This window comes from Balaenoptera musculus, chromosome 1, assembly GCF_009873245.2.
Source record: "Balaenoptera musculus isolate JJ_BM4_2016_0621 chromosome 1, mBalMus1.pri.v3, whole genome shotgun sequence".
NCBI lineage: Eukaryota > Metazoa > Chordata > Mammalia > Artiodactyla > Balaenopteridae > Balaenoptera > Balaenoptera musculus.
Window position 1 is genome coordinate 176,313,584 of NC_045785.1, and position 15,035 is coordinate 176,328,618.

General features: G+C 36.2%; 1 protein-coding gene across 1 annotated transcript in view; it reads left to right on the top strand.

The window, feature by feature from the left end:
- The window catches only part of CDC73 (cell division cycle 73), an 87,250-nt gene that overhangs the window by 53,090 nt on the left and 19,125 nt on the right, over positions 1-15,035 (top strand). Inside the window, exon 11 of the mRNA XM_036860156.1 lies at positions 12,084-12,141. Within this exon, the coding sequence (XP_036716051.1) occupies positions 12,084-12,141 (58 nt within the window). The remainder of the gene's footprint in view (positions 1-12,083; positions 12,142-15,035) is intronic.

Genomic DNA, 15,035 nt, shown 5'->3' on the forward strand with positions numbered 1-15,035 from the left:
TCCTGTTTGTGCTTTAGTCTGACTCTTTGGCCCCTAAATGCAGGCCATTTATTTCACCTGAAGAACTAGCTATCTTTTTCCAGTGCTGGAGAAAAATCTTAATGTTTTGGATTAGGTGTAATTTCCAACGTAGTACTCTGAAAAATTCCATTTGACACAGTTATTTAGATACCAATTTTAATTTTATTGAGATCAATCAGCAATTTTGCATAGCAGTGTTTGCTTGGAGTTTATATCTCTTGACTATTTTGACTCAAAATCAGATGACATCTTTTTCATTACATAAAAGATTTGGACAAATAACATATTTTTGGCTATTTAATATTAGTAGTTTTCCATTTTTGAAAAAAATATTGTGTTTATTAAGAATTTGGCATTTTCCTTTGAAGTTAATATAAGATTTATGAACCAGTTTTGCTTTTCTTTGAACTCACAAAGCAGGAATTAGCTGATTGCAAATTAGCAATCTCAGAATGACCACAAGTGTCAGTGTTTGCCTGCCTTACTCTTTCCTTCAGTTTTCACAAGATTGTGCTGCAGTTTCTCATATTGTTTAAGAATTTCTTTAGACTTGAAAGCAGAGCTAAATTTAAAAGTCTCTTTCAAAACTAACTGTAGACACCTTTATCTGGTTTAATTCATAACAAACTGTTAATGATCCTAAGGGAAAATGTAAGCATCTAAAATCAGCAGTAATTTGGCAAGTACTTTAATAGTAAAGGCAGGGACTTCCCTGGTGGTTCAGTGGTTAAGAATCCGCCTGCCAATGCAGGGGACTTGGGTTCGAGCCCTGGTCTGGGAAGATCCCACATGCTGTGGAGCAACTAAGCCCGTGCGCCACAGCTGCTGAGCCTGCGCTCTAGAGCCCGCGAGCCACAACTACTGAGCCCACGTGCCACAACTACTGAAGCCCGCGTGCCTAGAGCCCGTGCTCCGCAACAAGAGAAGCCACGGCGATGAGAAGCCCGCGCACCGCACCGAACAGCAACCCCTGCTCGCCGCAACTAGAGAAAGCCACGCGCAGCAACGAAGACCCAACGCAGCCAAAAAAAAAATTAATTAATTAATTTAAAAAAATAGTAAAGGCATACTTCAGAGATATTTGGGGTTCCATTCCAGACCACCGTAATAAGCGAAATCGCAATAAAGTGAGTCACATGAATTTTTTGTTTCCCAGTGCACAGAAAAGTTATGTTTACAGTATACTTTGTGCGATAATAGCATTATATCTAAAAAAACAATGTACGTATCTTAATTAAAAAATGTTAACCATGATCTGACAACATGGGGTTGCCATAAACCTTCAATTTGTGGAAAAATGTATCTGCAAAGTGCAGTAAAACGAGGTATGCCTTTTTGCTTGTATGTTCTTTGGTTTCTCAGTAGCATAGCTGTTTCTTTTTAGCACGAATCAACTAGAATCTTTCAGTTGTTATTTGGCACACATGGAATAGTCTTAGAGGTTAGCGCTGGGGTTATCAATGAAGGCAGTACTGGGCTTGATACTACTTTCCTAGGAGGTGTTCTAGAAGTTTACGAGGGAAGGTGTGTTTGGCTGACAAAATAATTGAAGGGCATTTAGTGAGTGTGGCCAGGGAAGGTAGTCTGTAGTGTGGGAGACAATCTTTGAAAACAGCAAGGCCTTCTGAGTGTCTCAGTGTGTGTGTGTGTGTTTGTGTGAGACCTTCTTTAAATGAATCTAAAACATAATTGTAATACAGAGTATATTGCTAGGATATTGGTTTCCATTAAAAATTTTACATACATAGGTTAAAATGTTACCTGTGCATTTAATTTTAGATTGTTAGAGGGGTCAGTGTAAAATATTTCTTACATAGAGTTTTGAAGCCTGCTAGGTCTGCACCTTTAAATTATTTCAGGCGTCTTACTCCTGACTCCCTGCTCCCCAGCACATAAGAGTATTTTAAAATATTAACACTATTAATTCGTTACAAAGTGTGACAGTTTGTAAATTCAGGTAGATATAATATGTTAGAACTTACAAGTCCACTAAAACTTCACAAAGAAGCATAGTTACCCAAATATGAATTATTAGTATTGAAAAATGCTTCTTATTTAATAGCTTTAGTAGATAAGGAACGAAAGCAAAAGTCAGAAGTAACTAAATAGAATGTTTTCCCCAAGGGGGCTTTTTTAAGGTGACCTGGGAACATTGAGTGTACTTGATTCTAAATTCACGTACGTAGCTGTCTTCAGAATGATTGTTTATGGTCTGGTTGGCAATAGGGACTTCAGTATAAAGAAACTTTGCAAAGTTTTCAAAACTTTGCAAAAGAGAGAGGCAAAGGTTATAGGATTAGGAAGGGGTAAGGGTTGACTTTAGGGTTTGATTTCTTCCCCTCCCTAATTTCTTAGAGGATGCCCAACGGATTCACTTACGTTCAGCAAATGCACTAAGCATGTACACAAATTACAGGAGCATATGAGATACTGCATCGTTAGGTTCCTTTTTTTCAAGGGATTTCTAGACTTGATGGGTACACAAATCATTATAAAGATGGCACAGATAACTAGAAGTAAATGTTATATAGTTATTTACAGTTTTTCCCTTCAGGTACAGATTGTCTTGTACAATTCACTGTGGTCTCACTCAGTTTCACTGCTTTGATACTTTTGATCTTCCCAATTGTAGTTGGTTTTTTTTGTTTTTGTTTTTGTTTTTGTTTTTAAATAAATTTATTTATTTTATTTTATTTTATTTTGGCTGCATGGGGTCTTTGTTGCTGTGCGCGGGCTCCCTCTAGTTGCGGCGAGCAGGGGTTATTCTTCGTTGCGGTGCACGGGCTTCTTATTGCGGTGGCTTCTCTTGTGGAGCACGGGCTCTAGGCGCGTGGGCTTCAGTAGTTGCGGCACACGGGCTCAGTAGTTGTGGCTTGCAGGGCTCTAGAGCGCAGGCTCAGTAGTTGTGGTGCACGGGCTTAGTTGCTCTGAGGCATGTGGGATCTTCCCGGACCAGGGCACGAACTGTGTCCCCCTGCACTGGCAGGCGGATTCTTAACCACTGTGCCACCTGGGAAGCCCTGTAGTCGGTTTTATGTTACATTTTTATCTGTTTAATTTTTATGTATTTCTAATATTTTATCCCCTTTTAATAAATAAAAAGAGGGCTCACAGATAGTACAGTTGCTGAGTTTTAGTGAACTAAAATTAAAAAAATGAAAATTTATATATTTCTGTTTGTACCCTCCATTTTTTTAGTGTCTCCCTGATTACTTATTAATTAACATATTTAGTATGTTTCCTTTTCATAAACATCCTCATAGTAGACTTTGAGGTTTATCTATATTTCCTCTGTAACTTTTCACAGAATTTGTATTTATTAACATCTCTGGAATTTATAATGTTTCACAACATTTCAGTTGCCTGTCTTAGTATGTGTGATTTCAGATAGTTAAGTATGTACAGGTCTGTGTTTTATTTTAGCTTCCTTAGTCAGTTTCTTGAATCATTAAATGGTAAAACATTGAATATTTTCTTTTAAAGCTTACAATATTGTTATTTCCCTTTCTACCTATATTGCCAGTAGCTATAATCTTTGGTTCCCAAAACAACGAAATTAATATAATTCCAAACGTGTACCCTTTGATAGAGGGAGCTGGGCAGGAGAATATTATTTATTCACACAAAACAAAAGAAGAGCAAATTTATAAGCTATAGAGCAAAATTATAAGCTGTATGGGTTTGAAGAAACTCACATTGAATTATGTCTTCAAACTTAATCAGTTAATTGGACCCTTCGGGTTGTACTGTAATGGCATTGTTCCTAGTGAAAAGGTATTACTTACATTAGAATAATGGAATTTCAGAGCAGAATTGGACCTTTGAGGTCATCTAAAAATCTAGTTTCCTCATTTTACAGGCAAGGTAACTAAGACCCTGAGAGGCGGTGATTTTTCTCGAAGGTCTACTCTTAATGTGGCAGGGCCAAAGCTAGAACCTAGAGCTCAAGACTTGTAAATCAAGCTTTTTTTTTTTTTGCACTGATTTATTCTGTCTCTAGTTAACATCAGTGTATTTGTTTTTAGTCCATGGATCCATAAGCTACACAAATGAGCCTGTGGACCTTCTACCTTACCCGTATCCCTCTGCCACTATAAAAACAATTCTGCCAGTTTTAAGTGAGAATGATAGTGCTTTTATTAAAACTCAGTGAGAAAGAATTGTTCATTTGTACCAGAAGGTCTGTGAGCATTATAGACTTTGGTGTTAAAGGAGATCAGTACACATGCTTTGGTTTGTTTCTAATTGCAGTGCTGAGATTAACATTTCATCTACATTCATGTGGATGTAATTTTTTAATCTACAGATAAATAATTTTTAAAAACCTGACATTTTCCCAGTATGAAAGAATACCTCTTTAAAGATTTTGTGTTCTGTCTCACTGTCTTTTCCTCTCTTTTGATCCAAATTTTTATTGCTATATTAGTTTGGGTTCTCCAGAGAAACAATCAATAGGATAGATAGATTGATCATAAGGAATTGGCACATGTGCTCAGGGAGACTGAAAAGTCCCAGGATTTACAGTCGTCAGGCTGGTGACCCAGGGAACTGATGGGATAGTAAAGCTTCAGTCTGATCCTGAAGGACTGAGAACCAGGAGGGCCGGTGGTGTAAGCTCCAGTCTGAGGCTAAGGCAAGAGAATACCCATGTCCCAGCTTGACCACTGCCAGGCAGAGTGAATTCTCTTTTATTTTGCCTTTTTGTTCTGTTCAGTGGATTGGATGAGGCCCATCTCCTTTGGGGAGGGCAATCTGCTTTACTCAGTCTGCTGATTAAAATGTTAATCTTATCTAGAAACATCTTCACAGACACATCCAGAATAATATTATAACCAAATGTCTGGGATATTAATTCCTTATCAAATAAATGATTTGCAAGTGTTTCCTCCCATTCTTTGGGTTGACTTCTCTCTCTGTTGATGGTGTCCTTTGATGCATAAAAGCTTTTAATTTTGATGAAGTCCAGTTTATCTGTTTTTCTTTTGTTTCCTGTACTTTTTGGTATCATATCCATGAAACTGATGTCAAATCTAATGTCATGAAGCTTTTACTCTTTGATTTTTTCTGTAAGTCTTAAAGTTTCAGCTCTCAAATTTAGGCTTCTGATCCATTTTGAGTTAATTTTTGTATATGATGTAAGATAATGGTCCAACTTCATTCTTTTGCATGTGCATATCCAGTTTTCCCAGCATCATTTGTTGAAAAGACTATCCTTTCCCCATTGCATGGACTTAGCACCTTTCATGTATGTGAAAGTTTATTTCTGGGCTGTCTTATTCCATTGGTCTATAGGTCTGTCTTTATGCCCTACTATAGTGTTTTGATTACTGTACCTCTGTAGTAAGGTTTGAAATCTGGAAGTTGTAGTCCTCCAACTTTGTTCTTTTTCAAAATTAGTTTGCCTCCTTGGGGTTCCTTGAGATTCTGTATAAATTCTGGGATGAGTTTTTCTTTCTGCAAAGACACCTTTGGGATTTTGACAGGGATTGTGTTGAATCTGTAGATTGCACTGGGTAGTATTGAAATCTTAATATAGTTAATTCTAGCAGTCCATGAACATAGATGTCTTTCCGTTTATTTATGGCTTTAATTTCTTTCAGCAACACTTTGTAGTTTGCAATGTACAAGTTTTTTTCCTTCTTGGTTAAATTTATTCCAGAGTATTTGATTTTTTAAAAGCCATTACAAATGGGATTGTTTCCTTCGTTTCTTTTTTAGATTGCTCTTTGGTAGCGTATAGAAGCGCAGTGGGTTTTTGTGTGTTGATTTTACGCCCTGCAATTTTGCTGAAATAGTTGATTAGTTGTGGTAGGGCGTCTGTTCCCTGCACAACCTCCCCACCCCGGGAATCTTTAGGTTTCTACATATACATCTTGTCATCTGCAAAGAGATAATTTTATCACTTCCTTTCAGATTTTGGATGTCTTTTATTTCTTTTTTTGACTAATAGCTCTGGCTAGAACTTCAGGTACTATGTTGAGTAGAAGTGGGGAAAGTGGACATCCTGTTCCTGATCTTAGGGGAAAAGGTTTCAATCTTTCATCATTGTGTATGGTGTTAACTGTGGATTTTTCATATATATATATAGCTTTTATGATGTTGAGGAAGTTTCCTTCTGTTCCTGGTTTGTTGAGGGTTTTTAATTTTTAAATCGTGGAAGAATGTTGACTTTTTTTGTCAAATGCTTTTTCTGCATTAATTGAGATGATCATGAAGTTTTATCATGAGGTCATTTTCCCTTCATTCTGTTGATGTGATTTATTACACTGATTGAGTTCCATATGTTGAGCCATCCTTGTATTCCAGGAATAAATCCCATTTGGTCATGGCATATAATCTTTTCAGTATGCTGCTGAATTTGGTTTGCTAGTTCTTTTCTTATCTTTGTATAGAGAATGTCTCTTTATGGAAAGAAGGTGGTTTAACAGTTATTAGTCCCTCTTTATCTTGGGCAGTGAGCTGGACACACAGACATATACACACATACACACTTACAGACAAATACACATATATGCACATGATGAATAATTAAATACATATGTAATTATATTTCTAATTTTTAAACTTCTGTTCATTCATTTATTCAGTCACTGGCTTCCTCCATTAGACTGCCAATTTCATAAGGGCAGGGACCACATGGCTTCTGTTTATACTGCTGCATTCCCAGTTTCTTGTTTGGTACTTGATGCTCTCGATGAAAGTATGTGGAATGAATAAATAAATTTTGTTTCTCTCAGTAATCTTTTATGATACTTTTACCATCTTCATTTAACAGATTAAAGCAGTTTAACCAGTATAACAGTAGTGAATTAGTAATGCTAAGGCATGGATTTGTTTTAATTAATTACTTAATGTATATTTATTAAGCATATATACCATGCATCAGGCTCTCTATAACAGGCATTGGACATGTGATAGACAGTCCCTGACCTCGAGTAATTGATGGTCTGGTTGGAAGAAGTAGACAAGTAATTATATAGCATAATGAGAAATTTGATAGAGGTATCAAATCTGTATATTTAACAGGCATACCTCGTTTTATTGTACTACATGCTTTGCAGGTTTTGCATTTTTTCTTAAAATAAATTGAAGGTTGTGGCAACCCTGCCTTGTCAGAGGATGGCTAGCATTTTTAAACAATAAAGTTTTTTTTAATTAAGGCATGTACATTGTTTAAAGTCATAATGCTATTGCACACTTAATAGACTACAGTATAGTGTCAACATAACTTTTATATGCACTGGGAAACCAAAAAAATTTGTGTGACTCACTTTATTATGATATTAGTTTACTGCAGTAGTATGGAACCAAACCTGCAGTATCTCTGAGGTATGCCTGTATAGATATACTATACTATATTTTAGAAATGTGTCAGCTATTTTCTGTATTGGCAAACATTGTATACATATGCCCCCAGGTTATGACAAGTCTACTTAAAATTTGTGTTGGAGTGTTTTGTTCCTGAAACCTTTAGTGCTTTTCAGCCTCATTGTGATTTGCTCAGAGTTGCAGTTTCCTTTTTGTACATAGTTTTTCCAAAATACTTGAAGACTCACTCAGTGAACTTAAAAATTCAGTTGCTGAAAGAAAAAAATCCTGATACTTGGGAATTGTGAATATCAAATCCAGATTTGATGGGAATGAGTTACTTTTTAAAAAGAAAAAACATGCAACTGTAAATTAGTATTTGTTTACTTTTTTAAACATACTACTTTTCCTCTCATAAATACAGTAGTCAGAGAGGTAGATTATAAACTCCTAGAATCTGCATATATATTCTGTATGTTTTCCTCATTAAGCAATTTCAGTATTTCATTAAATTTCATATAAATAGCATTTTTCAAAATTAAATATAGTATATTTTGCATACTGATACTTGTTACAAATATTCTTTCTTATGATATTTTATATTACGGTTTTATTTTCTACTTGTTTAAGCAGCAAATACCACTATTCTGTCTCCCAATACCAGAAGATTTTAGGTTATTGCATTTGCTAAAAGAAGGCAAGGAAGGACTGTAAACAGTTTACTTTGTTTTTGTCTTGTTATGTTTTGCAAATATGATTCTATCACTATTTCCCCCATCCCTTTTTATCAGTTACTTCTTTTCCAGAATGCCTCAAGTCTTAGTGAAATTGTAATGATTCTGACTTTTTAAGAGAAAGCAGGTTTTCCTCTCCAGTTAGCACAACTTGTCAGCTCTTTTAGTTGTTTTTGTGCTGATACTTTTCTTTTCCCAGCTGAGTAGTATTTTCCCCCCAATCCAAATATCTTTAAAAATATAGAACTGTCGGTTTACTCCACATTACTGCCAATTATTATTTCTGTTTCTTAATATATGCCAGATATACCACTATGTAGCCTTTGAAAAACTATTTCACCTCTGTCTCTTCATCTTTAGAGTAAAGAGTGCTGGGATTGGATTATATGGTTTCTGAGGTCTTTATGCAATGACTTCTACAAATTTATTTCAAAATAATGCAGGTCAGAGTAGAAGGAGCTTTTAGCTCTTAGTATTGGCTAGGGCGTCCTAGAAATGGCCATGAACGAACGACGTGATTAGCGAAGGTCTCCCGGTTTTCATTCCAGGAGCCCACAGCCTACTGAAGTGTCATAGCTGTGTATGTTCATGTGCGTTTGAGCTTATTTGTGTGTGTTTACTTCAGAATTAAGCAAAGTTATACTATAGTGACTTTTGGAAACTCAGAATTTTCAGTGAATCTGAGAAGACAAAATTAGATAACACTCTTCTGGTTGCAATTAACAGATTCTGCTCAACTAGTTAAGACAAAACTTGTTTGTGTGGGGTGCATAGAATGAGATGAGGGATTTTAACGGCTCTTAGAATCAAGAAGAGTTAGCAGGAGAATAGGTCTTACAGGCCATTAGAACTAGATAGATATTATGAGTGTTTTCTTGCATGCTGGTAATGTTGCAGGAAGGGGGACCCCTTCCAGGGCCCGAGAGTGGCCTCTTGTCTAGCACTCGGAAGTGAATTGTCCGAGGAGACACGCGTGCTGACAAAGCAAGAGGCTTGATTGGGAAGGGGCACCCGGGTGGAGAGCAGGAGGGTAAGGTGACCCAGGAGGACTGCTCTGCCACGTGGCTCGCAGTCTCAGGTTTTATGGTGGTGGGGTTAGTTTCCGGGTTGTCTCTGGCCCATCATTCTGACTCAGGGTCCTTTCTGGTGGCGTGCGGAACCGCTCAGCCAAGATGGATTCCAGTGAGGAGGATTCTGGGAGGTTGGTAGGACATGTGGACTGGCATCTCCTCTGTCCTTTTGACCTTTCCCATATTCTTCTGGTTGGTGGTGGCTTGTTAGTTCCGTGTTCCTTACAGGATCTTCTGTCGTAAAATAACTCATGCAGATTGTTACTGTCCTTGCCTGGCCAGGGCGGTTTCAGTCACTGTTTTTCCTAACTGTAACTTCATTATGTCCGTCTGCAGATGGGTTTTCTCCATGAGTCAAGAGACACGGTTATCTGTAATTTTAGACTTAACCTCCTTATAGCCTTGTGACTGGCGAGCTCCAGTTTATAAAACACGTATCAAAGAAGAACTCTCAATAGACCTAGCCCAGGACATATGTCTTGTGCAGTGACCAGGAACCAGGGGCTTATTGCCAAAAGGAATGATTTGGAATGGGAAAGGGTCATCAAGCAAAGATTGCTTACTTGGTAAACATAAAATGCCCATTATTGATATTTAAAGGGGTCTAGTTTTGTAGACAGAAATACTTAAGGGTAATAATTTGTAATGGAAAAGACTTTTTTTTCGTATTACATATATATGCTTGCCCCTTTGCTGACCCATGCTGTAAGAGCCATACTCTTTGTTCATATAGTGTAGGTATATTTTAGTAGTCAGCTGGATCAGTTTTGGTTTGGATAGTTCTCTTAATACGCACATAGTGCTGTATTCTAGTGATTTTTATCTAAGTCTACTCAATTCAGGTGAAGAGGGCTTTGATTTGGATTCAACCAGCCTTATAGTCAAATGCAGACAGAAAGAGGTCTCCATATGTGTGTGCTCATTGTTTTTCCTGTCTCATTTCCTTTATTTTTCTTCCTTCTCTGTGTACTTAAACCATACCCAATGAGTCTGTATTTACATATAAGGATTTAAAAGTAATATGGTTAAAGCTTAATCTAGTTATTTTATTATGTAATGTCTAGTTGATTTCTATTTAATGATTATCCCTTGGCTTCTGATTTTTAGAAGTCTAGACTCAGTTCAATATGACACACATTTGTTGAGTGTTCTAGGTACTAGATTTACAAAGATGAGTAAAAGCCGTTGTGTCCCCTAACACGAACTTAGAGAAAAATATAAATCAGAAATTTCAGCACGTTAAATGAAGTTAAATGTTTAATATGCTCTCCACCTTAATAATAACTGACTTTCTTCACATTTAAAATTTTACTTGAATATAATTTACTTGTAGTCTAGTGACCATATCATTAGTAAGCTTGACAAATTTTCACAAACTTAACACATCCATGAAACCAGCAACCAGAGTGACTCAGTTTTAACCACAAAATGTATAACTGAATGCATAACAGTGAAAATATTGGGAAAGGATGTTCTGCTGTCTTCAGGTACCTTTTTTCCCCAAAAAGTTTTTGCTGGTTGCCTCTGCTGCTATTATTTTTTGCAGTAAAGAATGGTTTCTTTGGCTTTTTTTTTTTTTTATTTTTTTTTTATTTTTGGCTGTGTTGGGTCTTCGTTTCTGTGCAAGGGCTTTCTCTCGTTGCGGCAAGCGGGGGCCACTCTTCATCGCGGTGCGCGGGCCTTTCACTATCGTGGCCTTTCTTGTTGCGGAGCACAGGCTCCAGACGCGCCGGCTCAGTAGTTGTGGCTCACAGGCCCAGTTGCTCCTTGGCATGTGGGATCTTCCCAGACCAGGGCTCGAACCCATGTGCCCTGCATTAGCAGGCAGATTCTCAACCACTGCGCCACCAGGGAAGCCCTGGCTTTTTAACTGAATGCCAGGAATCCCACTGAATTCCAAGTGAAATACATTCTCTGTGTTGGTGCTAATTTTTATAATCATTAAAAAAAAAAAAAAAAGATGCTTTGGGATAGCTTATCTTTCCAAATGATTTTACCATTCCAAATTTTTGAAGAAAATTTAATATGATTAAAATTAACATTGTTTAGCAGGACTTCTTTAGAAATGTTTCTGCGGTTGTAGTAGTGATTTTTATTATTATGGATTTATGTAACTTCCATGATATTTATCAAATTTCCTTCACTTGAATACAGCTAGAATAAAATCTCCATGAGCTACTAGTTGTTTTTGAAATTTACACTTGTAGCTTTCTATAAAGAAAAATGTTTTAATGAAGAATTTAGTGTGAATATGATTGAAACTATTGCACTAAATATAGATAAGTTTTGAAGTATCTTAAGCATTTCAGAGGCATTTATTCTTGAGTATATAATTGATGTACTTCAATACATAGCATATTTCCTTGTATATATTACATGCTTAGTAATTAGTTGAGATTTGTTATTCAGTTTTTAAGATATTTTCAACCACTCTTAAATGTAACAAATCTCATCTTTATAAATGGATTATTTCCCCTGAATATTTTAAAAGGCATTTAATTTGAAATATTTGTGTTTTTTTTTAATGAACTCAAAGTAACACTTTCATCTTTCTAATGTGAGATTATGTATCATTTATTCATTTTGCGACTCTTTAAGGGAAAAAAAGATTGACTTGATTTTTAAACTGGTAATGACATTTCTGAGAATATTATAATTGTCAGCAATTAAGCAAATCATTGAATATTTGAAAAATACTACCTACTTACAATAACTATTGATGGTAACAATTTAAATATATTTCCACTAAAGATTTCTCTTACTACTTCACAACCAATAGCATAAAAGATAAGGGGAGGTTTTTCCTTTTTTTTTTTTTTTTTTAAACTCATAGCGTGTTCAGTGGAGTGACTGAGAGAGAGACAGAGATACGGAATTTCTTTGCAGTAATTAAATGAAAGTGTTTATTATGCAAAGGAACTTTAACATACCCATTTTTATTCTTTTAAAGGAGGGTGCCTCGGCCCGTAAGACGCAGACTCCTGCAGCACAACCGGTACCAAGACCAGGTAAAAATATAAAACTTTGATTTTTGTTTTTTTCTATAATCATGACAGTGAAAATTTTTGATAATGTATAATGCTTTGAAGGAATTGAAATTTTACTTAAAATACTTCAAAACTAGTATAAGAACATTTACTTGACTAAATAGGATAGTTGAAGAGTTAAAGAAAATTTTTAAGAAAATGCTTTTAAGATTTTAGAAGAATGTTTTAAAAAACTATTTATTATGTACCCATTCCCCCATCAATTCCTTGTTTGAATTCCATGATAGCACGGTGGATGTGATTTTTGTTTTTTCCTACAGAAGCATAGAACCATAATTTTAATAGACTGATAAGCAGCTTTGATGTTTAGATTTTCAGATATCTGTGTTATTGAGCATATTAGGTTCTGGAATCATTTTTAAAAATATGTATGTTAATAAGCAAGGGTAGTATTGAAGTTACTGGGTTGGCCAAAAAGTTTGTTCGGGTTTTTGTAACATCTTATGGAAGAACCTGAACGAACTTTTTGGCAACCCAGTATGTTAGCAATATTTTCTTTTCCTCTTCCTAGTACCTAAAAAGATTGATCTTTATAAATGCATGTAGATATGAACGCTATATTCATTTTAGGTGTTTTGGGTTTGATTTTAGTGTTTGTTTGTTTTATTTTTGCATTTAGCATAGTATCAGTGCTGTTAAAAGTGGCTATGAAGAAAATGAAAAGAATTGAAAAGGCACAGTCAGGAATTTGACTGGGTGATCTTCCTTTTCAGTCTGTTAGTGTCAGTAGTGCAGATTTGTATATCTTTTTATTCATAGTACGTTCGCACATAGCCTAATGCTAAAATTATGTAGATTACAGGTATTCAAATTTCTGGAAGCACTTTAAAAGCATGATGTTAAGAGGTTTATATTGGGATGGTTTTGTAGGCTCTTTCACTGTCTTGGATCCATAAACCTGGGTCTTGACATGACTAGTATTTACTTTTTTTTTTAAATGATGGGTTTGTTTGAAATCTTTGTTAAATTTGGAGCACATTGGATGTAATTTATTTCAGATGACAGGACCATGGCACTATTTTTCAGTAGAGAAGACCATACCAAAAGCTGTTAATGAGAGTATAAGGAAGAGCAATTAAATTTAATAAATATTATTTGAATGCCTTCCATGTACTCAGTGCCAGAAACTAGGAGAAGCTAAAGGAGCTCTTTTCAGGAACGAAGAAAAAAAGTCAAGGAAATAGGAATGGGCAGACTGAGTTGGACCCAAGGAATACAGCCTGTAAAGTAGAGGAATATTGTGGAGGCAGTTGAATGATAGATACAGAATTATTTGTTTTCCCTTGGAAGGGAGGGATGGCAGGCTGTAGTTGGTCAGTCTAAAGAAGATCACATGAGAAATTCAGAAATGGTATAAAAAGGAAGAAATCACCACCTGAGGATTCTAACTCTGTTTTGTGCTGTGTGATAAATAACTGTCTCCATTTCACATTTTCTCAAAATCATTTGGCAGACAAAGGAAAGGGGTAGGGGTGGCACTAATACCTGAGTAAACCCAGTTGTTCAAATGTGCCATGTAATAAAGCGAAGGGAGCTGGGTTCTACCAGCTAGTAAGTTATGTGATCCTGGGGAAGGTCACATGTGAGGTAAGGAGCTGTGGGTCTTTTCAGCTCCTAATATTCCATCTTTCTTTTTCAATTGTTCTGCCATGGTGATTAAAATGGTTGAAATTAATCTTATCTAATGTCTCATTACAAATACTCTGATGCCCATCCATGTGAGGTCTCCTCTTCTTTCACTCACTGATTGACTCCCATAGGTCCACAATCCCTACCCACCATTCCAAAAGCAGTGATTATTTTATAAGTTTTTAATGCTCATTTGTCAGTAAGACCTGACTTGAGTGGGCGTTAGCAGTTTGTCATCTTTATTTGTCTCGATCAGTGAATTTTTGTTTTGCAGATTGTTAAATGTATTTGCTTATTGGCTGATGCCCAATTTTGAAGGCATATTGTGCAATATATGGCATGTTCACCTGGATTATCTTTTTAAAATTGAAAAAAAAACCACAAAACATTTCTGGCAATGTAACATGTTATACATGAGACAGCATAGATCTATACTGTTATTTGTTAGGTAGAGTTTGAATTATTTGCAAATAGGGGACTGAACTACCTATTCTTTTTTCCTTCAGTAAAGGAACTCAAGGATGGTGTTCCTTTTTTTTTTTTGGCTGTGCTGCGAGGCATGGGGGATCTTAGTTCCCCGACCAGGGATTGAACCCACGCCCCCTGTACTGGAAGGTGGATTCTTAACCACTGGACCACCAGGGAAGTCCCATGGTGTCCCATTTTTTGATCATTTTTTCTTATTTATTCTTTCATCAAATATTTATTTAGCACTAATTGTGCCAGGCAAGTCCCTGGGTCAATTTAATATTTTAAAGTGTTTACAATTATTCCCAACTTCTAAACATTCATTTAGGGAATATAACTGACAAGAGACACATGCTTTCCAGTGAATTAAGAAACACAAGCCTTTGATAAGCTACAGTCCTGGAGCTTAATGTTGTTTCCTGTTATAGCCACATTAAATCTCTTGCACATGTCCCTGCTCTTGCTGCCTCTTTCTAATGCGTGTACATCACATACTGCACTTCTCCAGCTTTCATTCTTTACTTCTGTTTCATAGGTCTTCTGAAATGGGTAGGTGAGTACCCGTAACTCTGTAACTCTAGTTTATCTGCTTACTGCTCATGTGAGATTGAGAGAGAGAGTTAGCCCTGTTCAGTGATCCACTTTATAACCTAGGTGTTGGTTGGATTACCTCATTCCATAGTTTCAAATCTATGTGCTGATGATTTTCAAACTTGTGTCCCTGATTCTTCCTACCTCTGGTATCATCTGTTAACTGT